General features: G+C 40.9%; 1 protein-coding gene across 1 annotated transcript in view; it reads right to left on the reverse strand.

Annotated features, from left to right (window-relative positions):
* Positions 1-25,943, reverse strand: part of si:dkey-9k7.3 (circularly permutated Ras protein 1) — an 81,462-nt gene that overhangs the window by 10,451 nt on the left and 45,068 nt on the right. The window contains exons 9-16 of the mRNA XM_060838469.1: positions 20,812-20,901; positions 19,985-20,136; positions 17,550-17,631; positions 14,458-14,582; positions 13,016-13,100; positions 10,133-10,239; positions 7,807-7,919; positions 528-639 (exon numbers count right to left, since the gene is read on the reverse strand). Of these exons, the coding sequence (XP_060694452.1) occupies positions 528-639; positions 7,807-7,919; positions 10,133-10,239; positions 13,016-13,100; positions 14,458-14,582; positions 17,550-17,631; positions 19,985-20,136; positions 20,812-20,901 (866 nt within the window). The remainder of the gene's footprint in view (positions 1-527; positions 640-7,806; positions 7,920-10,132; positions 10,240-13,015; positions 13,101-14,457; positions 14,583-17,549; positions 17,632-19,984; positions 20,137-20,811; positions 20,902-25,943) is intronic.

The following is a 25,943-nucleotide window of genomic DNA, read 5'->3' on the forward strand; positions in this document are numbered from 1 at the left end:
GAAAATGGATCTCTCCTCATAAAAGTCCTTACACATAAGATTGAGATGGATAACTGGAGGGTAATGTTTCATGTGGAGTTTCTAACGTTTTGAAGAATAACAATTCCAAGACATATCTGCCTCCAGCACTTAAAATCAGCTTTTATAAATAAGGAAGAGAATCCAAATGATCAGACTCCTATTTTCAGATCACTTCCCTCCTGATAATCATTCTCCTTCTCATAGTCAGGCCTATTATCAATCCCTTAATCAGATAATCTCACTGGCCCTCATAACTGTGTCTGTTCATTCATAAAGCCACAATATTGTCACTTTTGACATCAAGTACACCATCTTACCTGTTGAATAACTAGATTCTGCTTATTTTACAAGCTGATATTATTTGGGAAATTAATGTGAGCAAACACACTTGAATTTGCAAATATATTGGAATGAGCTTGCTTTACAATTCAGATAAATATCAGCTGGTGGTGGAGGGCTGGTGAGATTGTTCTGAGGGTTAGTGTACAAAGCACAGCCTGTAGTACCTGTTGCTTGTGATATGTCTCTCCTGACTGATGACTCGACAGGCCTGTCTGTTATCCTGAGTGGTGAAGCTGACTTGTAGCTGAAAAGGCAACTTCTCGATCGCCTGGACAGCTAAAGGAATTAAGAGAGATTCACAAAGTCTGAGTCACAGAGGCCAAGTAACTGGAACATCACATCAAACACAATGGACAGAACTTAATTTCCCCTCTGCTCCTAGAGGTAAGTTGCATGTCTGGAGTGGATATTGTTTGGTTAGGTGGGAGTATGTAGGTTGGAAATCGCCTACCTTTCTCCTATAAATCCAAGCTTCAAAGGCTAATGTTAACCCTTCACTCTGCAACTATTTGGATTCAACCAGTGGTGTATAGGGAACTCATTTGACTCAAGTGGTGGTGGTGGTAAGCAGAAAGATGGTGGAGTTCCAATGTTAGCATGCACTAATTTTTCGATCATGGGACCTGATATGAAGAAGGGGGAAGCCCACAATCCAGTGATCACATGATGAACCTGCTTAAGACCCAAGTGTGTTAGCAACACACACCCCTGCCCCAAGGGATGCTGCTGATAGTAGTGAGAAGAACCCCTCCTCATAGTTTCAGGGAAGCAGGAACAGAATGGAATTGTACCACTGCCTCAAACCTTGATTCTCCCATGAGCCCCTATATTCCACATGCCCCTTTCTTGCCCCCTTATGCTATGCTGCTTACATGTCTCCCACAAATCCTTCATACCCACCTTCCATGTACCAGCCATGCACAAAACCCAATGAGTCATTGACAAATTTGTACCAACTTCAGGATTATTTCACAATTAGCAAACAGGTTTTGAACAGCTACTTTTTGTTTCAGTTCACGGCTTCATGAAAGTGTCCATCAATCACAGCCATTTGTGCTATAAATATCAAACATTTTCATCCACTCTATACTTTTGAATCTTGTGTAGGCAAATACACATGCACAAAACAGCAGGTTGTTACAATGTAATGGAGATGTCAATCAAGCAAAGCTTTCTTTCCCTCTGCTTATGTAGAACCATCACTAGCTGAGATCTAACTGTGTTAGCAATAGTTGGAGTTCAGCTAGGAGTTCACACTTCAGACCAGGAAAAACCGAAGGCCTCATTATGAATATCTGGTTGAATTGCCTGCCCATACCCTGTGTACCATAATAAAGTTAAGAATAGGTGGAGTATCGGAGGACTCCTGAAATTTATGACCCAGCGAGACAGAGAGAGAAACAGAGACAAAGACAGAGACAGAGAAGGGATAGTGATGTGATTTTATGACCAATTGCAGTTAAAGGCAGTGCCTCTGTTGGCACAAGTTAGGCTAGATACCATTGATGCTTCTCTCACAAACCTTAAGGTCCTCAGTTTGTTCTTTATTTTGCTGAGTTCAAATTGATACATTAAAAATGACAGTGGTGTAGAGGTTTTCTAATCAACCTGTTCATAGATATTATTATCCACCTGTGGAGCAGGTGAGAGTTGAACCCAGGCCTCCTGGCGCAGAGGTACGGACACTACCACGGCACAAGACCTCTTGATAATTAGCTTGTGTTAGCCTCAGCTGATATCAGATAACCCATCATTAGACGTATTTTAGACCTTAGAATGACCAATGTTTATACAGCATTGCCGATTGGAAAGAGTGAGCACGTGGGTATCAAGTAAAAACAAGATTCTCACAACTGTGAGCCCTTCAACAGTTAAATAATCTGTAACAATCAAGGTGACAGAGGGTCAGATATATGAGATGCCTGACGTCTTGCTGATAACTCTGCAAACATAGGTCAGTAAAGCTTTCAGTCTTCAAGTTGGAACAAAAATAAAATGTCTTTTTAGAATTGAAATAAATCTGCAGCAAGAGTTCAGGATGAAATTAATATTCGTGTTTTATTTAGTATAATATTAATACCAGTATTCAATATTTAGATTACTGAATTATTGCAGAAGATTAAGTGGTATCATTCCAAAACCTCTTCAGAAATAAACACTAAGTGTTAAGTTTTTTTTAATGAAAATTTTAATGAAACATTTACACTTTTGTATGTAATGCATCTGCTAGCCACAAGGTGGTGGACGTTGCTTGAGCCTGAGGTGGTTTCACACACAAAGGATGACACTTAATGTTCTTCCTTGAGATGAATTTTGAGATGGGGGCATTTAATCAGGCAGGTAGGTGCTAAGTGGATCTGCCATCTTGCCACCTTGTTGCCTCTGTTTCTAATATGTCTGTAATAAAAAAAATCTTGTGGAAGGTCTTTCTGCTCCACCATTCATTAAGGCTTTGAAGTGGACAGTTAATGCTAACTTACGCTCTTTATTTTGTCACTGTTGGCATTAACTCCATGGTTGGCAGGGTACCCGTGATGTGGGAAGCCCAATAAGCAAATCCATTGCAGGCTTTCGGGGGACTCCCTCCTCATAGGCACTCAAGTGTTCATCATCCAGCATTGGAGTAAACCAGCCCCCTGACCTCCTTGACCTACACCTTCACTGATCCCCATCCTACTGTCATTCATTGAGGCCTGGGTCCCTTGTTAGTCCTATGTTTCTGACTCCTGTTTCTGACTCTCTGTTTCTGCCGTACTCCAACTTGTGCTGTATCGATTCAGCTATGTTGATCGCTGCTCAAATATTGTACCTACTCAAAGCTTTTAACTTTGGTGTCAATGACAAGTGGCTAAGTGTCTAAAGGACTGCTGTGGCAGGAATTTCATTCTGAATCAGAGGCATGTTTGTAAGTAAGTGGTCTGGTGATTTTGCAAGCAGCATGTATGTTGCCAATGCCAACCGGTCCACAGACATGGCTACTGGCCACATGCACAGATAGCGATGATGTATCATGACATTGCAAAAGAGCCTATTAGCTGGCCTGGTGGTCTCTCTGGCCATCCTTCTGGCTGCTGCCACACACTCTCCCAATCCGATGGCTTGCTGCACCCATGAGGCACAGTTCACCACTTCAGTCATAGAGTGAGGCAACATGAGAGGTGGCAGATGAGGCACTAAGGGCTCTTGTTGTGGTGAAACTCCGCAGTGCCAAGTCAACTCCACCACACTGTAATGGCCATTGATTTTCATCATTAAGCAGTGTTTCTGGGTATGTTTGCGCTGCCACCCAGTGGTGGTAATCTTCTTTCCTCCGACAGGAATTCTGGTTGTCCCTTTCACCACATACATCTTCCCTAGCACTCCAATTGCCTCCCAAGCCTCCACAATTGCTTAAATGTTGCCCTCTCCGCACTTTATTTCAACTCTGCTGAAGAGTCATCTCAACTCAAAATGTTAGCTTGCTCTCTCTCCATGGATGCTGCCTGACCCGCTGTGATCTCCAGCATTTTTTGTTTTCAGTTGACAATAAACACAGCCTTTTGCAACAAAGACAGTATATTCGTAGATTCGTACAGCACAAAAAAGGCAACCCATTGAATCTGCACCAAAAGTGCACTAACCCCAATTTTCTGCAGTTGTCCCATATTATTGAATATTATGATGTTTGAAGTGCTCTTCCAAATATTTTTTAAAAGGTTATAGTTTCTGGCCCCCACTACTTTCTCAGGCTGTGCATTCCAGACTCCCCCCACCCACTGAGTGAAGAAGTCTTTTTCCCAAATTCCTTCTGAATCTCCTGTCCCTTACCATAAAACTATGCCTTCTCATGATTGACACCTCAACCAATAGGTACAGCTGCTCTCTATTCACCCTAGCCATTCCACTTGTAATCTTACACACCTCAATCATGTCCCTCCTTGGTCTTCTCTACTCTAAAGAAAGCAATCCAATCCTATCTAGTCTCTCCTTATAGCTCAATTTCTTCATCCCAGGCATCATCCTGGTGAGCCTTCCCCATACCCCCTTGAGTGCTTTCACATCCTTCCTGTAGTGAAGTGACCAGAACTGCACACAATACTCCAGCTGTGGCCTAATCAATACTCTATAGAACTCCAACATTACCTTCTTGATCCATTACTCTATGCCACATGCCTTCTTAATTATCCTATTCATGTAATTTGCTGACTTCAAGGATCTGTGCATCATTACCCCAAGATCTCTCTGCTTCTGTAAGCCACCCAGTGGCCTGCCATTCATTAAATATTTCCTCATCTCATTTCTTTGTTCAAAGTGCATTATCTCACAGTTATTAGGGTTAAATACCATCTGACACTGATCTGCCCGTGTGACCAACCCATCTATATTTTCCTGCAACCTACAACCATCTTCTTTGTCATTAACCATTCGACTAATCTTGGTGTCGTCTGCAAATTTGCTGAACATTCTCCCCACATTCTCATCTGTATCATTTACTTTTATAATAAATAGTAAGAGTCCCAATAATGAATCTGTTGCACACCACTAGACACCAGCCCTCAGTCACCTGAACAGCCTTCTGCCACTACCCTTTGTGTCCTATTACTAAGCCAGTTTCTGATCCATCTCACCATGTTTCCATGAATTCCATCTGCTTTAACCTTCTCAATTAATCTCCCATGTGGGACCTTGTCATATAAATTACATCAAGTGAACTTCCCTCATTCACACACTTGATCACATCTTCAAATAAAAAACTAACAAATTTGCGAGGTAAGACCTTTGACAAAGCCTTGCTGACTATCCCTAATTAACCCATGCCTTTTCAATTGTGAAGTAATTTGGTCTTTCAGAATTTTCTCCAACAGATTCCCTACCACTGATGTGAGATTCACCAGTCTATAATTCCTGGTTCATCTCTACTGCCCTTCCTGAAAAGTGGAAACTCATTAGCCATCCTTCAGTCCTCTGGCACTTCACCTATGGGCAGAAATGAATTAAAAAGTTTGTATCAAATCCCCTGTGTTCCCACCTCTTTTCAAAAAAGTGTCTCTGGTTGGATAACAGCTATTCTACAACTGGCAATTTAACCAATTACAATGACAATTGTAGGAAATAAGCTCCCCTCATGCATGGCATTATATAGGCTGCTGGTGGTAAACTGAAAGGGTTAGAGGGACATCCTGCAAGTGTGCTTCATATGGGTCAGTTAGGTTGCAAGGGCCACAGCCACAGCATGAAGCTGTGTCTACAAACAAAAATGGGGAATTGCTGGTAAAAATCAGCAGATCTGACAGCATCTGTGGAGAGAAATCAGAGTTAATGTTTCAGGTCCAGTTCTGAGGGATGGTCACTGGACCTAAAATGTTTACTCTGATTTCTGTCCACAGATGCTGCCAAATCTGCTGAGCTTTTCCAGCAATTTCTATATTTGTTTCTGATTTCAGCATCTACAGTTCTACAAACATTCACTCCCACCAGCACTGACACACAGTAGCAGTACTGTGTACCATCGACAAAATACAAGGCAGAAATTCACTAAGGCTCTTTTGCCAGCACCTTCCAAATCCAAGATCACTACTATAGGAGTAGTAAGGAAACTAATACTTGAAGCAAACATTTTATGTTATAGAGTCAATGGTTAGTACTGCTGCCTCACAGCACCAGGGACCTGGCTTCGATTCCTGCCTCGGACGACTATCTGTGTGGAGTGTGCACATTCTCCCTGTGTCTGTGTGGGTTTCCTCTCACAAGCCAAAGGTATGCAGGTCAGGTGAACTGACCAAGCTAAATTGCCCATAGTGCTAGGTGCATTAGTCAGGGGTAAATATAGGGTAAAGGAATGGGTCTGGGTGGGTTATTCTTTGGAGGGTCGATGTGGACTTGTTGGGCCAAAGGGCCTGCTTCCATCTAAGTATGCATTAGTTAATTTTATAGCATGCTTAAATATAGCCAATGTGATTCCTGATATTCTAACATCATGTGAGTTTATGTAGCTTCATTTGACAAAGTAATGCACCATGGGATTGTGAACATGGAGAATGGAATCTAGCCTAATGTTTTAGATGAACACTGTGGGTTCTTGTGGCGCGATAGTCATATTCCTAGCTGTAGGCCAGAAAATCTGGGTTCTAGTCCTACCTATCCTCAATGTGTATCTAGGTGAGTCCCCATCACATAGAGGTGTGTTATTACACACTTGAACAGGTTAATTTCAGTACCCAGACTTACAGCCCCAAGGCTGAGAGATATCTGTTTAATTTACAATCCAGACTTCCTAAGTCAAACAAAACAGAAATGTTAGCCTTCATCAATGAATTATAACCATATCTATGCTCTTGTATGAGTACATCAAAGAGTAATTGATTAAATGTAGCATTTGTTACAAAGCTAATAGACATAGTGATAATTAAGTATCTGATTGAATGGGAACTTCACCAATTAAGTGAGGTATGGGCTCAAGACATCAATCATTGAGTCAAGTTACATATATCTCCCTTTTCTTTTTAATGAAAAAGCAACAATACTTATCTTAGTCAAACACTGATAACAAACTTAATGAAGAGGATGGTAAGAGTTGAGATAGTAATAGAGGACCATAGGCTGGTCTCTGACTAAAGAGAGACAATGGACAACAGTAGGAACCAATCAGGAAATAGTGGGAGATGACATCAGTCAATCTCCATCACCTTCTATGGCCAATTAGAGTTTGATCATGTGTCCTTTTAAACAATTAGCAACAAGTCACACTTGTGATTTATTATGCTACAAGTTATAGCTTGGGAAGAGTTAATAAGCAGCAGCTTGATGATCAAGGCTATTCTGTTTTGAATTTGCAGAACAAGGCCTGAGAGAGATACATTGGGATTTGAGTATTAGAGTTCCAAGAACTTACAATAATATCTACTACCATTATCTGCAAGTTCCCCTGTAAACCACACAATGTCCCTTCAGTGTCACTGGGCCCTTTTGAATGACATTGTGCATCTCCGCCTACATCAAATGGACTCAGCGTTTCAAGAAAGTAGCTCATACCATTTTCACAAAGGAGACAAAGTAAATGCTTACCTAAGTTGCAAAACCCGCAATCCCTTCATTTATATATTAAGTACTCCCAGATTTAATATTTTTCTTATTTATTTAATTTGAATCACAATATTGGCCCTGGTGAAAGTCAAACAAATGAAAATTTTGCTATGTTCCCTTCTCCTTGTTCACAATCCCATGGTGCATTATTTTGTCAAATGAAGCTAAGTAAACGCACAAGATGTTATAATGTCAGGAACCACATTGGCTATATCTAAGCAGAATGCTATAACATTAATTAATGTGTACTTAGAGATTAGATTCCCTCTCTCTAGTCACAGATGACAGCCATCTTCCTAGGGTACAAGGTACTTCTCAATTGGAACGAAAGCTATACAGCACATTAGTAAAGCAGAAATGGAATTTCATCCAGCCATTTACCTTGAACATGACCTTCCTTTATTCCAAATTCAAATGTCAGTTCTGTATCTTTAGTCACATTTCCAATTTGCTTGACATACTTGTTCCCTGTTTCTTCCTCATATCCAAAATACCTAATGATAAAAAGACAAAGGAAAAGTTTAATCATCTCTTGCCAGTAAAGTGGATGGAAACAACAACTTGTATTTATTTAACATGTTTAATGCAATAGACAATCTTAAGGGATTTTACAAGGTCATATCAGACAAGGAAAAAAAAATGTAACACAGCCTAATGAAGAGGCATCAGGTAAGTGAGCAAAGGCTTAGCTGGATTTTAAGCGGTATCTTAAAGAAGGAAAGTGAGGTGGAGAAGTTTACAAAGGGAATTTGGGAGTTTAGGACATGGACTTAGATTTTGGAATTCCCTCCCTAATGGCATTGTGGGCGAACCCACTGCACATAGATTACGGCAGTTCAAGAAGTCATCTCACCACCACCTTCTCAAGAACAATTAGGGATGAGTAAGAAATGCTGGCCAGCCAATATTCCACAAATGAATAAAAAAAGGGGCAGCATAATATAGCAGAGTTGGCTTGAAGGGCTAAATGGCCTACCCCTGTTGGTATTTTCTATGTTTCTACATTCTAATATACAAATGCCAACTTACGACAAAGGAAACTGGGTGCACAAGAGACAGATGTGTTGCTGGTCAAAGCACAGCAGGTCAGGCAGCATCTCAGGAATAGAGAATTCGACGTTTCGAGCATAAGCCCTTCATCAGGAATAATCCAGCAACACATTTGCAGCTGTGATCTCCAGCATCTGCAGACCTCATTTTTTACTTGCATAAGAGACAGAGTTCATGGAGGGCTGGAAGAGATTACAAAGCTAGGGAGGGGTGAGTCATAGAGGGACTGACGTGAAATATTAAAATATTTGAGGGGTTCAGGAATTGGGAGCCATTGTAGTATAAAATCAAACTGGACCGAAGCACTATGACATAGGCAAAAAAATTTTGACTACTGTGGAAGATGCATGCCAACCAGGGAAACATTGGACTAGGTACTGTTGAGAGCTTTTATGGAATTTTATGATCTAAATTTGGGGACTTGGGAAATTGGATTTATAAGGTATGTTATCACTTAAGGCAAGCAATGGCCCCATTACAGGAGAGTTTGTATGAATCAGTATCTCTTGAGTCAATACTGTGAGAAATGTTGGAGCCTTAAACTGGAGTGCTGAAGTTTGTAGCTCAGGTTTTACAGAAATACGCACATGAAAATATAAACAAGGCAATAATTTTTAAAAATCAAAGTATTTTCCTGCATAATGAACAGGAATGTGGAAATTATTGTCTCAACATTAACAGGTTATTAACTGGGAACTCTGTTTCGTTCTCCATGGATGTTGCTTGACCTGCTGAGTATTTCCAGCATTTTCTGTTTTTATTTCAGATTTACACCATCTGGAGTATTTTGACTTTATAATCTCAACATTAGTTCATGGGTGTAACAAATGCCATAACCTCTTCAGCAAAAAGAAAGATGAAATCAATTGGGTTCAGTGGATCATTTTATACAAACTGATATATTATTGGCAAGAAATAGAGAGAGTGTCAGAACCTCTATTAAATTGGGCAGCACGGTGGCACAGTGGTTAGCACTGCTGCCTCACAGCGCCAGGGACCTGGGTTCAATTCCCGCCTCAGGCGACTGACTGTGTGGAGTTTGCACGTTCTCCCCGTGTCTGCGTGGGTTTCCTCCGGGTGCTCCGGTTTCCTCCCACAGTCCAAAGATGTGCGGGTCAGGTGAATTGGCCATGCTAAATTGCCCGTAGTGTTAGGTAAGGGGTATGGGTGGGTTGCGCTTCGGCGGGTCGGTGTGGACTTGTTGGGCCGAAGGGCCTGTTTCCACACTGTAAGTAATCTAAGTAAATCTAAGTAACCTTGTGTGTTTATTAGTGATTGCCAGAATGGTGTTAAAGATGAAAGGGTGCTAGCCAGGTCATGGAAATCTGAATCTATTTGTGACCTTTTGTACCAAATAGTACAGCCACTATGCACCCAGATTCTTTGCTAAATCTCTGTCCTCTGCCTGCTGTACAATAGCTAATTCCATCATCAATAGTTTTTTCAAAATCTCATCATCTACTGTGGGTTCACATTCCTTACTCTTCCTCATTCTTTCTTAGTTTTCTGCTCTCCCTTTTGTGAAATGCAGTGCAATAGATTGCTGAATTAATAGCATTGTATTACCTATGACTTTCAGTGAATTACAGGTATTTATCTATTCTAGGGCAATGATTTGATATCTCTATGCATTAATGCCTGCGAAGGCTTTACTCACATCTGTTCAGGGACCACAAAGGTGACAGTTGCATTGGTGGCAATTACATCATCTTCCAAAGTGGCCTGAATCTCTTTTGATAAATTAGTTGGATCAACAATATTAATCTGAAATGAGAAATGATAACAATGTAACACAAGAAGAAGAAAAAAAACACAGAGGAGTGAGAGCTGCTGCCTAGGTGCACTTCATTGAATATTTTATATTCTTATAATCAATGATGTATGTTCCTTAAAAAAAAAGCAAGCAACAGCCAGGGAACCAAATCTTATAGTCATAGCATAGTTTAGGAGAATTAAGTTACGGTTTGATTGATTCTTTCATATTCATACTTCACTAAAATTCTGAGGGGAAAGGGCCTGATGCAGACTCTCTGGCAAAGCCTGACTTCACAAACCAAGTGTTGTGGAATGATCCCAGAAAGATCCTGGAGTGCAATGATACTGCTCATTTAATACAGGACACAAGAGTGTCGTAACACTGCCAGGAGAGGCACAGGAACCAGTGTAGCTGGAAAATTTGATTGGCCAATTTTAATTGTGAGGACCTGTAAAGACAATGGAGCACAATGTGGTGCAATTCAGGAAGTCACGTTTGTCTATTCATGGAGAAAGCAGTTAAGTTTGATGGGTGTATGCATGTCCATGAAGATTGAACATCTCTAGACAGATGTTGGCAAAACTGACTTGTCAGAAATTATCTACAAGCACTTTTTAAATGTGATTAAGATTGACCATCAGACAGGGTTCTTTAGTTCTAGGATCATACCTCCTGGAGACAATGTCTACGTTTGATTGACAGATAGATATTCTATTAGATTTATAGACAAAGTTAATTTCATCTACAAATTTAGAATTAACAAATATAATGTTGATCCATTAGCTTTTGTTCAAAACCATCAAATAGCCACTTCACTCCACAACATCTAACAAACAGTGGCACTTCCTTCATTAGTTTCTGCTGAATGTTGGACAGTATTTGGATTGGAGATCCAGAACTGTTGGAGGACAGCAAAAGCGAGTGGCATAGACACTTTCAAGATGTCAAGCCCAGACTCTGAATTGCCCTGTATTCTCCTGCACTGCCTCAGGATAACACATCTCAGGCTCCACTGTCTCTATCCCCTGGTTCCTGTCATCGCCTCGCTGAATCTCTTCTGTCCTGTGGAGGGCCACATGACTGAAGAGAAGACTAATGGTGTTGCCCCTAGAGGTGCTGACAATAGTGCATCTTCATTGACTTGAAATGTTAACTCTTTCTTTCCAGAGAAGCTACTGGACCTGCTAGGCTTTTCTAGCTTTTCTTATCCTTATCTGATCTCCATTGGGAGAATTTTGCCTAAAGATTGGTAGCTTGAAAAAGTAGGGCCTCCCATGGAACTGAATGAACTGCTGATGACTGTTAGTCAGATTTCATGCCTACGTGTTTCTAGCACTGAGTAAAACCATACCCTCCAATCTGGTAGTGCCAAATTATTCACTTGTCACTGAAGTAATTTAAGAATTTTTAGCTTTCTTTTAGCCAGCCCTCCAGAATGAATAAAGAAAAGATTATAATGATGGCTCATTAAGCATCTCCATGCTCTGCCCATCCATGGATACCAGAGATGTACCTATTGCAAACAATCGAATGATATACATCAGGTGACTGCACTATTAACATACTGGAACAAAATCCTATTTCTTGCTATAGCCAAAGGTATATGTGGGAATCAGAAAGAGTCATGCATTGAATGATTCATTGACATGGTACAAGCTTCCCATTGCCAGAAATTTTGTATATTTCTATCTGGTGCATAAGGTGAAGAAGAGATTCAACAAAGAGGTGCTATAGGTTGTCTCCCTATCTCTGGATATGTGACAACTTGCAGGTCCTGTCTACTATCTACATGACACAAGTCAAGGGTATAATGGACTATTCTCCACTTTCATGAATGAGTGCTGCTCCAACAGCACTCAAGAAGCTCAACACCATCAAGGACAAAGAGTCAAAGAGTGTGGTGCTGGAAAAGCACAGCAGATCAGGTAGCATCTGAGGAGCAGGAGAGTCCCCGTTTTGGGCATAAGCCCTTCATCAGGAATCTCTAGCATCTGCAGTCCTCACTTTCCCCATGATCAAGGGCAAAACAGTTCACTTGACTGGCATCACACTTACACCTTCAACATTCAGTCTCTTCACCAGCCAAGCACAATGGCAGCAGTATGTACCATCCACAAGATACAGTAACCCAACATTGTCTTCCAAACCGTGACCTCTAACTCCTAGGACAAAAGCACCTACCAGTTCTTTTTCCAGGTTATACACCATCCTGACTTGCACCTACATCACAGTTCCATTCAGTGTAGCTGCATCAAAATCCTGGGACTTCCTCCTCAAGAGTGCTGTGGGTGTTTCACCCAAGAACTGCAGTGTTCAAGAGGCAATTCACCACCACTTTCTCCAGGGCAATTTGAGATGGACAATAAATACTGGCTAGTAATTGATATTCACATCCTATGAACAAATAGGAAAAAGCTTTCTGGAGGAGGAAACCTGGTTAAACGTTTCTCCTTCCCTTGACAAGGTATCATGTCGCACCCCAATTACTGCCGCAATTGAAATCAGTTAATTCAACATAAGCTAGGAATTGAACCTGACATTTTCTAGTTTATGATTCAATGATGTACTATAATTACATTGATCATTTCCCCACTGGACCAAGACCAAAGTTTAAAATGCTGAGGCTGTTTTTGCCTGAAATTAATGATTCACCAGTTGACTTTTTTCACTGCTTTCAAGAAATTCCTGCATGAGTTATTTATTTAACTTTTGGGACACGCCCTCCATTTTGAAGTGAAGTAATTGACAACATTATGACTTCCCCTCATTTCTCTGGGATCTTACCCTTCCTCCTGACCGATCTGCCAGTTTGCCGAGTTCTGCCAGTCGACAGTCCGTGCCTTCTATTGTCAGAACCGATACAATCACCCTAGAGCAAAACCAGAAATTATGGCACTGCAGAACGGAACGATTCTGTGTTTTATCTCTCTGTTACCACAACTTTACAATAGGAGTTTTACTGAGTTATAGATGGGATCTCAGTTTGCTCCATAATCGGTAAATGTATACATTTATATTTGGAAATGGAGTACTATTAGTAATATATTGCAATCAGAAAGAAGGAGAGAAGCTAAGTTAATGCAGGATATAGTGGTTACGTAACTCCAAGATTAGATTTTGAAAACATAAATATTCTGGGAAGGAGCAAAATATGATGGAGATCAGGAATTCCACAGATTTGATACCTTTAAATGGATACAACAGAACACTATAATTACTTAAATGTAGTATGGGTACAGATAGGAGAAGGAATCTGTTGAAGAGTTTACTTCAAGTACTGAAAGGATAAAAATCAGAGGTTCAAATTGCACAAGTATTTCAATTCAGATGAAAGCTGAAGGAGGCTAAAGGTAAGGATCAGACAACAAGCTGTTTTGAGAGTGAGAGAAAAATATTCAGATACGGAAATCACCATCATCATCAGCAGCAATCCCTCAAAGTAAGGAGGACAAATACCATGGAGTACAGCTCCTGACAAAAGCTTGTTAATGGAGAGATATGGGAATTTTCAAGTCTAGGTAGATTTTCGGTGGGTAACTTGATCCAAACTTAGAATAACACATGGATCAGCTGATTCATATTTCCTTGCCTTCTATACAACCCTGAAATTAATGCCAAATATTTCTTAAGAAGGCAAAGTATTGTAAATGCTGAAAATTTTAAACAAAAGAAGTGCTGGAGAAACTCACCAGGTCTGGCAGCATCTGTTGTGAAAGAAACAAAGTCATACCAAACTCTGTTTGTCTCTCCAGGGATGCTGCCAAACCTGATGAGTTTCTCCAGCAATTTCCATATTTGTGCTAATTATCTCTAGGTTGCTTGTGAGGCATGTAGAGTAGACATGCAGGAGGCTGGAAGGACACAGCAAGCCAGGCAGCATCAGGAGGTGGAGAAGTCAACGTTTCAGGTATAAAACTTCTTCAGTAACATTGACTTCTCCTCCTCCTGATGCTGCCTGGCTTTCTGTGTACTTCCAGCCTCCTGTGTGTCTACTTTGGTTTCCAGCATCAGCAGCTTTTTTTGCCTCTATGAGGCATTTAAAGTGCAGAATTACTACTGCATTTACCTACAAAATAGCACTTATTTCACAAAGACTATCTTTTGCATATAAAATGTTTTAAAGTATTTCTTCAGCATGAAGACTATATAAATTGTGCCTACCCCATTTTAAATTAAAATGTTTAACAATATTTACAAATTGTGAATTGTAAAAGAAGACTGCTTACCCATTTAAAGTGGCTTGCTCTCCTACATCAGTGTAAAACTGTCTGGAACACTCGTAGATATCTTCCTCCACACTCTCCAAGTATCCTAGGCCTGTATTTGCCCTCCCATCTGTGCAGATGATTACCTAAGTTACATAGAATTCACTGTGGTTATTGACAGTGTCCTCACAGATGCAACATGTTAGTTGAGAACCTACCTTTCTATTGGAGACACAGTGCAGATCACTGTCTTCAATATCCCCATAGTACTTGAAGACACATTGATAAACCTGGTGTAGCAGCTTGATGTGAATGAGGAGGTTTAGCTCCACATCATTCCTCAGTACCATGAAGACTTGATGAATGAATCATTGTGAACTTTGTAGTAAGGCCAGAGGACCCCACAATTGAATTCCAGATCTGTATTGTGTTTTAATGTCAGATATGATCTAGAACTATCTGCCATACCTTTAGTAGACTTGACAACATCAACCTTTCATACTGGAAGTAGTCTAGCCTTTAGATACCATGTGGGAAAGGATGCCCACACAACAATTTAGACAGAAGACAGGCTCAATCTTCTGAAACAGTAAATTTGTCTTTTCCATACTAATGAGTTACACTGAGATATACCTGATGGCTAGTTATGTCGGGTCTGTGATACATGGTTGTCTCTTGTGACCCATCGGACTCAATTTAAGAATAAGTACACATTACTATTTTAACTCCATAATGTTATCACTTAAAATAACAACTCACGAACCAAGTAGGATACTTGGAGGACTGCTTAGCTCCTCAAGAACAAGCCTTTCAATCCCCACACCCAACCCTTTTCATGACAAGGACAGCTTTCAGCACAGCCAACCCATTTCACTATTCGCTGTCCCCATTATCAGCTTTTCTTCTTCCCTGGCTAACCTTCTTTCTCTCTCTGGGCTCCATCTCCACCTTTCCCACTCATTCCCAGCCCCCAGCTGCCTGCCATCAGCATTAACAACCACCTTTTCCGAGCAACTACTGGTTCTAAAGAAGGGTCACTGGACTCAAAACATTGCATCTATATTCTTTCTACAGATGCTGCCAGACTTGCTTAGTTACTCCAGCAATTTCTGTTTTTGTTTCATATTTCCAGCATCTACAGGTCTTTGTTTTATCCTTTATATTCCTGATGTGCAGAGTTGATCTTGTGAAATCAGTTAATCCTTTCAGGTCCTAACTGCCTTGTACAATATGTTGAGATGGCCAATTTCAGACTGCAATCAAGTCATTGTAATTGCCTCATTTCTCCTGCTCCATATTGGTAACCAGCAATTCTAGTTGGAAGGCCAATGATACTTAATGTTGGGTGACAACATAATTCAAGCAAACACACTACTGAATAATCTGCCCAACTTCAAACAACAAAATATGTTCATTTGGGCAAAGTGCCAGGGAGTACTCAGCACCATGGACTTTAGTGTCTTAAAGAGAGGAAGTGAAAAATTTATTTTTAAATAGACCTATTCATTGGTTGCCTCTACTTACTTTCCATTCTATTGTTACTCCTATAGTGCTTTTACCACATTTGAACAGATTGTTGGGGGGTGGGGCACTGCATTCAAAAGCATTAGATTTTGATTTGCACCTCGCTTAGTTGTAAGAGTGGTACCATGAATTCAGAATGCAGAGGCATCACAAGAATGAGCCCATGATGCATTGCTGTGTAACAAGCTATGTTCCCCCTGTTCCTCCCAATTTAAAAATATTATAATTCTCTGAGTGCAGGCTGATAATTGCTTAAACTAGAACCCGTATTGATTAAGTTAACGTTATCAGTTTTGTTAATGTCAGTGAGAATGGAAAACCTCATCTTCTTTCTAGGGCAAATAGTCCACTGTTTTCCAGGTAAGAAGGATCCTGTCAAGGTTTTAATGCAGTCTTGTTGGTGTCCAAGATCCCCAGTTTTACTCAAGTTTCCAACTAAGTCCAATGAGCATCTTATCTGCCATAGAGTCATAAAGATGTACTGTATGGAAACAGACCCTTCGGTCCAACCTGTCCACGCCAACCAGATATCCCAATCCAATCTAGTCCCACATGCCATCACCCGGCCCATATCCCTCCAAACCCTTCCTATTCATATACCCATCCAAATGCCTCTTAAATGTCGCAATTGTACCAGTCTCCATCACTTCCTCTGCCATCAGAAACAGTACTGTTGTAATCAGAGATTGGCTGGATTGGAATGGGATTAGGAGGAACTGAATTTTAATTTGTCATAATTGCTGAGAAATGACTTTAGGTTTGTAATTTTCAGCTTCTAGTGCTTATAAAGTATCTGAAGAGGCACCGACAAATGCTTATTTTTAAAAATGATTTCGAAAGGTTAATGTAGTGAATGATTTTTAAAATAAATGAGTCAATTTACTTAGAACAGACTCTTGACAACTTTATTATTTCTCATTATGTGTCCTGAAATCTGTCCGTTGTGGGTACTCAATGAGTTGATATGAAAGATCTAAGGGCAAAAGTGATATGTGGGAGCAGGAGTTTGCATTACATGGCATGAGGGCTGTAACAGACTACAGAGTTGAAGGGAATCTATTATGTGCTATCTGTGTTGAAGGGGAGTAGATAGGCATGATGGGTGTCAGGAGTCATGGGGTGTTTATAGGGACATTGGTTTGCATGAATGAGGGGTACACAAAGGAGCATGAGTTGGTATGAAGTGTACGAGGAGCCACAGAGATTGGGTGAGAGTGCAGTATGAGTTGACATTGGTAGTTGGTGAGAAAGATGAGGGCTGTGTTTTGATCATTTTTCCAAAGCTGTAATGAACTGACAGCACTGAGGCAGACCTTCCTCCACATCCAGCAATTCTTCAAACATGTATTCGGCGGCAGCCACAGCGATGCTCTCGGAACTAATATCCATGGTTCCAGAACAGAATTTTAAAGATTGGGTCTGTGGAAGGTAGAATTGTTCCGACTCACTTCTCCCAACCCAGGAGTGAAAATTGAGGTCACCGTGTTTGCGCTAACATTTTGGAAAAACGAATCCCATTTCCCAGCTCTTTCCTTTAGCCCTGCTTCTGATCCACATTTACTTTAATTTTGAAATGTTACATCACTCACTTTTGACCCAGGTTTCTTTGATGCTATTGATACTGATATCAACGCAGCTGGTCCGAGGGCAGTTGCTCCTTGCTCTCGCATTCTGTCAAGAAAAGGTATCAAGGTGAAGCACAATTCTGTCCCGGACTGTGGTGAATTATCTAAACTTACATTGTTGCAAGTGCTGACACTATGTTTGTCTAGGCAGATCAAAAAGAATTTGTATGTTGCTATTCACCCAGGAGACCACTGTTGGACACTGTATGCACATTAATTGAAAGCAAGAAGGATGTATTCTTTTTCCTGTTTGTAGTTTTGAGCTGTTGGAGCATATGCATTGTGAACATTATGATACTCAAGAACAGACAATTCCAAGGATTTGCTATGTTTGAGTCCCACTGCTGATTGATATATTGAGCTTTCTAAAAGATTTGATACATTTAGTTTCGTCTAGGAGTAAGGATGTGGCTTATTGTAAGGTTTTCAATAGGTCACTCAAAACACTTCAGGGTTTACTGAAGATAGTCCTAGGTGACAGTTAATTGAAGAAGAAGACATTTACAATCAGAAGCAAGCTACATGCTGAAAAGATCTGTTTAGCTGCACTGCTGAAAAGGCAGAGTTTAGATCAGAGTGGTGCTGGAAAAGCACAGCAGGTCAAGCAGCATCCAAGGAGCAGGATAGTCGATGTTTTGGGCAAAAGCCCTTCATCAGGAAACTGCCCTGATGAAGGGCTTTTGCCCGAAATGTCGATTTTCCTGTTCCTCGGATGCTGCCTAACCTGCTGTGCTTTTCCAGCACCACTCTGGAAACTCTGGTTTCCAGCATCTGCAGTCCTCACTTTTGCCTTGCTGAAAAGGCAACTGATCTACATAGATTTGGGGACTCTGTCAGAAGTTAAGAGTAGATGGATAGCCCTGTCTTCTTAGAACTCATTTGAATTTCTAGGATTTAATGAATTGCTGAGCATTCACCTCAAGACTCCAGAAAAGTCCTGGGGAGACTTAGGAAAAGCCCTGTGCCATTAATAGTTCAGTGAATCTGTGAGCAAATGTAAAGGAAACCCACAAGCAGTATCTGCTTTGTGCGACTGAGCTAGATTAGATCACAGGAAACAATCTTAGGGCAAGTACTGGTTGGGTGCACATCCCTGTGAAGAACTGGAGTTGTGTCTGGGAATAAGTACTGAAGTCCAGTTTTCAAGAATCAAGGGGAGCAGAGTCTGAGAAAAGGAAGGTTCTTCGCCAGACGTTGAGCAGTTATGAGACATCCTATGATGGAATGGTGTTTGATGGAGGTTCAAGACCAGGGTTATCAAAAGGGAAACATTGTAATCTCTTGTGACTTTTAAACCAGATATAGTAACCCACAGTTCACTAATGTCTGCAGATAAATGCTGAGGAATCAGTCAGATTTGTCTTAATGTGTGATTTGATGTATTCTATGGGGTGTTCAACCATATGTTAACCATTTTTACCTCATGTTAAGATTGAATGTTAGAATATAAGTCATATCTATCTTTGTACAGTCTAAACCATTCTTTGTCAATAATATTAGTATGTTTCTTTAAGCAAGTTTTATTTGTACTAAACGTTTCTTCTTTATTGACAGAAGAAACTTGGCTGATTTGATTTTAGTACTAAGCCAGATACAGTGTAAAACTTATGTAAATAGCCATCTAAGTACCCTGGTTAAATTTGAAATTTATTGTGAACACTGAGGAACTGGGAGTAAAAAGGAGTCAGTGTAACTCTCTAATCTTGGGGATAAGAAAAGAGAAGTGTTGTGCGGGCATTCTCAGTTCATCAACTGGCCTGTTCATGGAGCTGGATCCCAGGAGGATCAGTCACTTGAGCAAAGAAGAGCAATTGGTTGAGATCAAACAAAACAAAGTAATGTGAACGGAATGAGATTAGTGAGGGTATAAGAGCAAGAACAGTCTGTTTAGCTCACCAAAGTTCCAGCTCTGGTATTTAAACACTGTTAGTCTAGTACCCAGCTGTAAATAAGTGTTCTTAACATTTGCGCTTGTAAAAGTCAGTCTGATAAATTATTCCAGATACTGATCTGCCTTTGTACAAATATGATCTTTTTGCACTTTTTTTACTTCTTAGTAAGGAATGAGCTCTAGTGCTGCCGGTATGCCTGATTTTGAAACAGAGAGCAAGGAAAGGAATGAAGTGGCTTGAGACTGCGTCCTGAGAAAGGTGAGTGATAAAGCATTTTGCATATTCTTTCCTTGCTTGAGTTTTCTTGAAAATGAATTAGGTAACATGCTTCCTGAGAATGTGAGTGGTGAAACCTGGCTTCATATTCAGTTCTGGTTAAAGGGAAATATTTCAGTGTAGCCGTGTCTAGCAGGATGTTGTGTGCTGTTTATGTTGCCTAACCTAACTCTAATAAAACAGCAATATGTTTTATGTCCATGGAACAATGATTTAACATTCATTACTTACTCATGGATCCTATAATTTAGTGCCTGTAGACTTTCTGCAATGCATCGTGGGGCAGAAAACTCTCTCCCTCTTTCCTTCAGATAGTCAGAATCCAATAGCTGATAATCACTCAGTCTTATAGGCTCACCCAGACCATCTCCATAGACTGTTACCTGCAGAGAGGAAGAGAGAAAGTCCCAGTAAGAAACAAGGTTTTTGCTGAATTGTTTGAACCCTACTGAAATCTGTTCATGCACCCAGAATGAATTAATCATCACTGGGGGTTTCTGCCAATTGACGTCTTAACATAGACTTTTGAGGAAGGTTTAACAATTAAGCAGGATCATTGGGTACAGGGAGATCAATCAGAACATTAAAGGGCATCCCAGCAACAACCAGCCTGGGATGTAGGACAACTGCCTCAATTACAGTATTTCTTGTCACCCTGTTAATATTAGACTATTAGATTGAAATTATAGACATTGTGCAGGCCAAAGGTTAGGCATAAAGTTGACAATTCTTTATTCAAATTGCAGCCTCGACTTTCAATGCATTGCAAATCTCTTTTTTAAAATACTTGAAAAGTAGATCTGACCTGATATCTTTTCCATGTCATGGCATAACCTTTAATTGTACTTTGATCTCTAGGAAGAACCATTAATAAGACTAACAATTATTGAAGATGGAGGAAGGAAATAGATTTTCAAACTGTTATGGAGAGGTGTTCTGGTATACCCCCTCAGCCAAACAATAGACTACCAAGTATGCCAGCCATCAATCTAACATTCCCACATATCAGTTTATCCACCCATTGTACCATCTACAGTATTTTCTAAATAGCATTGTACCTCATCATTAAACGTAACCAAGGCGACTCGCTTTTGAGGGCAGGTCTGAGTCATGAGACTCAAAGATCTCAAGATGGCTTCTTGAACACTCTGTAGCAAAGACAATTGCAGTTAGTTTAATTGATCAAGTATGACATGCTCTACATTAGACCATGTCCAATTATACATTCTCCACTATCAAAATGAAGCCACAATGAGAATTCATGACCATCACGAAGTATATCAAGTGTCCCAGAGAGAGTTCTCCATTAGGCTTATTTCGGGATGAATTATACCCCAACTCCTCTTTATTATAATGAAGCACTCACCATTTCTACACTGATGAAAGGCATCATTTCAAAATTGATGACATCATGGCATGATGACATCACTGTTTTTCTAAACATCACTTATCACCATAAGAACACAAACATAAATAAGACAAATAAGTACTGAGCTGAATGACTAGTTCAAGGTATATAATGCTCCTGACGTGATTTTGCCTTCAACAGAACATTTTACATGGTTAAACAATCTTTATTTTATCTCCTGTAACAAAAGGATCTGGATATGGATAATATGCAACTGAAGAATCTGACAGACATTTACTACAACTGGCAATTATGTACAAACTTTGGGCCAGAGTTTTTGCTGGTCAGACAGTAGTTATTTCAATGTAGATGGGAGTTATGCAGGGAGAGCCTGTGGAATCCCCATTGTAGCTGGCCCCAAAGGAACTGCTCAGGAAATTGAATTTTCCACTGGGTAGTTCCCTATACCTGGCTCCCTCCAAAAGTCTCACTTTAACTTGGAGACTTTGATAGATTTCAATAAGGTTAAGTGAAATAGCTACCCAGGAAAAGTTAGACTATTAAATACAAAGTCTAACTCTTGAGTAACTAATCATCTGACGTCATACTTACCTCATACACCCATTACTACACCACCCCAGACCTCTTATGCTCCCTGACACCCAACAATCCTCAGGACCTGATACCTTTCTGGGTCCCCTACCTCCCACTTACCCCAACCCAAAACCCCTTTCCATCACTATTGGACTCAATGATCTGGTTGTTGGACTCAACCGAACCCGACCTGACCACATTCTGCCAATGGATCCGTCCACCCAATCCTCTTGATTAGATTACTTACAGTATGAAAACAGGCCCATTGGCCCAACAAGTCCACACCAACCCTCTGAAGAGCAACCCACCCAGACCTATTCCCCTACATTTACCCCTTCACCTAACGCTACAGGCAATTTAACGTGGCCAATTCACCTAACTGTGGGAGGAAACCGGAGTGCTTGGAGGAAACCCACGCAGACACGGGGAGAATGTGCAAACTCCACACAGATAGTTGCCCAAGGTGGGAATTGAACCCAGTTTGCTGGCGCTGTGAGGCAGCAGTGCTAACCACTGTGCCACCGTGCCACCCTTTCTCTGGACCAATATTTCACTACCTCCTTACTCATCATGTACCTCTTTTAATCTTTGAAGAAAAATGTCCTATATCTTACAAAGGTTAGACAATTGGTTACTAGACAAGATTGTTTGAACTTGACTTCTGAGCATAAGTTATGTTGTGTTTGGTAAACTCTTCTCCACATGTGTTGCACAACAGTGCAGGAATGCAATATGAAAATCTTGCTTTATTGCTTAACATTCAATGATCACATTTTGCTGGCTGTTTCAGTGTGGACAGTGGGGTGATGACATGATATGGGATATTCTCCATTCAGGACACATGCCTTAAAAGGGTTTGCCAGTAAACTGCAAGCCATTGTCAGACACTATTCATCCTGGGTTAGTCAATAAACAGAAAATATGGAGTTAGTGATGGTCACACTCATTCAGTTGCTAAGTTGTCGAACAACAGGAAATATGGCAAACTAATCCATCATAGGAGTGTAATCCTACCTGTGCATTTTGAAAAGATCTGTTGCTGCTTTCTTCCAAGGAGTGAATAGAACATTGTAAGGATGTTGAAGCTCCCTGTGCTACTGGGATTAATACAATAACCGTACCTCACATGCATTCATTAATCATTAGGTGTCCTGATTTATCCCTGGCCGATATAGAATGCTAGGTGTCTTATTTATTCAATATTCATGTATTCCAAATGTGACATAGACATGGCATGTTGGCAGGAGGCTTTCAGCATTAGAACTTGTTTTACTTTCAAGATGGCACGTCATGATATATCGAGGTCACCTCTCAATGGGCAAAATGATCAATCAATTTGTCTCTCACTTGGTTAACTCTTACCTTTAATGTGTTAGTGTTTTTTACACCTTCTTAACACATTGATTGCTGCCAGTGTTGTGGTGCTAAATTGTCTTTTGGTCACCTGTGTTTTATTCTAAAGTCTGGCTTGAGATTTGCAAACACCTTTCCTGCACGGTACAGAGGAACCTCGATGATCCGAATATCAGATTATCTGAAGGAGATCTCGAGGTCCCGATAGAAACATTACATCAAAGATGTGTTTCCGATACTGATCGTGCCATTTGTTTACAGTGAATAAAAGTGAACTCAGCTTACTGAAATGCTGCCAAGAACAGTCCTGGAATGATGGGAGCCCAGGCACCATCTCCAAATGACTGACCTTTTGTACTCTCTCTCTCCCCACACGCTTTCCCTGGAGTTTTACAGAGTTGGGTACCTTAAACCCTCCTTCCCCAGATAATCTCTCCAACAATCTCCTGTACAGAGCAAAGGTGAAACCTGTCAAAAAGTTGTAGTAAAAAGTTGTGTGTCTGAGTGTGTGCGTCTGTGTCTGTGTGCACACGTGCATGCGCACGCGGCATTTGGACACTCCAACCCCCCCCCCCCCCCCCCCCCCCCCCCCCCCAAGATACAGCAGCAGCAGCAGCAAACTTCTCTGTTATATAGCAATATGCAAAAGTAACATGAACCTCATGGACTTGCTGAGTTGAAAACTCATTACTGTGGGGCCCACATGTAAACACTGCTTGTATAGAGAACTAAAACCTGCCACAAACAAGAAAGTAGGTGGTCAAATTTGGTTGTTTTATACTTATTTTCATGTGGATTGTAAGAAAGAAGATGCTTAGCTCTCCCATTGCTTTACTTCTTCCCCGACTTGACTTTTATTTAAAGACTCAACTGGAGTCTGGACTTGGTGTGAAGAGTCCTGATGGTGAATCTTGTCATTGCCATTACTTTATTTTGATTGTGTAAAGGAACTGACTCTGATTAGACACACATGGATCACTAAACAGTCTGTAAAATATATGTAAAGGATGTCAATGAGAGAATTGAGCATAAACACGTTTTAAAGATCCAAAGACTGTTCCACTTTGTTTTCTAATTGTTTCTCCAATTCTCCTGAAAACTTTACTGTTGGGAACAATTTAATTATAATGAATTTAGCACCTTCCTGATGTGGGTTTGAGGGAGAAGGTGGCTTTTAATTGGGAAGGTAACATGTGAAGATCCTTACCATCTCCATCCAACTAAACTTCTATCACCTTGTGAATTCAGACAGCAGCAGATGGGGAAAACACTTCAAGGGCAGTCTGAAAAGCAAATTGCTGTTGGGTTTGGTTGTGAGCTTTTGAGAGGGTCTACTCTTTCAAAGGCACAGTGGATGGGTGGCATGGTGGCTCAGTGGTTAGCACTGCTGCCTCACAATGGCAGGGACCTGGGTTCAATTCCTGTCTCGGGCAACCTTCAATGTGGAGTTTGCACATTCTCTCTGTGTCTGCATGGGTTTCCTCTAGGTGGTCCCGTTTCCTCCCACAGTCCAAAGATATGCAAGTCAGGTGAATTGGCTATGCTAAATTGCCAGTAGTGTTAGGGGAATGGGTCTAGGTGGGTTGCTCTTCGAAGGGTCTGTTTTCACATTGTAGGGAATCTAATCTAATCACTCATAGATTGGTGCTGGGTCCACTACTTTTCATCATTTATATAAATGATTTGGATGTGAGCTTAAGAGGTATAGCTAGTAAGTTTGCAGATGACACCAAAATTGGAGGTGTAGTGGACAGCGAAGAGGGTTACCTCAGATTACAACAGGATCTTGACCAGATGGGCCAATGGGCTGAGCAGTGGCTGATGGAGTTTAATTCAGATAAATGTGAGGTGCTGCATTTTGGGAAAGCAAATATTAGCATGGTAAGGTCCTACGGAGTGTTGCTGAACAAAGAGATCTTAGAGTGCAGGTTCATAGTGCCTTGAAAGTAGATTAGCAGGTAGATAGGATAGTGAATAAGGCATTTGGTATGCTTTCCTTTATTGGTCAGAGTATTGAGTACAGGAGTTGGGAGATCATGTCGCAGCTGTACAGGACATTGGTTAGACGACTTTTGGAGTATTGCTTGCAATTCTGCTCTTCTTCCTAGGGTTGGAGGATTTGAGCTATAGGGGAGTTTGAATAGGCTATTTCCCTGGAGCGTCGGACGCTGAGGGGTGACCTTATAGAGGTTTATAAAATCATGAGGGACATGGAATAGACAATGTCTTTTCCATGGCGTGGGGGAGTCCAGAACTAGAGGATGGAGGTTTAGGGTTAGAGGGGAGAGATATAAAAGAGACTTAAGGGCCAACTTTTTCATATAGAGAGTGGTGCATGTGTGGAATTGGCTGCCAGAGGAAGTGCTGGAGGTGAGTATAATTGCAACATGCAAAAAGCATTTGGATGGGTATATGAATAGGAAGGGTTTGGAGGGATATGGTCCGGGTGCTGGCAGGTGGGACCACATTGTTTTGGGATACCTGGTCGGCATGAATGAATTGGATCAAAGCGTCTGTTTCTGTGCTGTACATCTCTATGACTCTATGAGTTCCTGATTGAGGGACCAGCACGTTATACTGGGGGATAGCATCAGTGGAGTGCTGAGAACCATCTGCACCCTTTCCTTCAATCCCCCTCTCCCCCATCAGCTCCCATCCATTGGATCCCTTTTAACTTTGGCGTTGGGTTCCTTGGCAATTCAGAGTCTCTTGTGAGTGCATTGCCTGCATAGAACATGGAACATAGAATAGGACAGCACAGGACAGCCCTCAATGTTGTGTTGATCCTTTATCCTATTCTAAGATTAATGTAAACAACCTAGCCTGCATTTTACTATCATCCACGTGCTTATCCAAGAGTCGCTGAAATGTCCCTAATGTAACTGCCTCTACTAC

The sequence above is a fragment of the Hemiscyllium ocellatum genome, chromosome 18, assembly GCF_020745735.1.
Source record: "Hemiscyllium ocellatum isolate sHemOce1 chromosome 18, sHemOce1.pat.X.cur, whole genome shotgun sequence".
NCBI lineage: Eukaryota > Metazoa > Chordata > Chondrichthyes > Orectolobiformes > Hemiscylliidae > Hemiscyllium > Hemiscyllium ocellatum.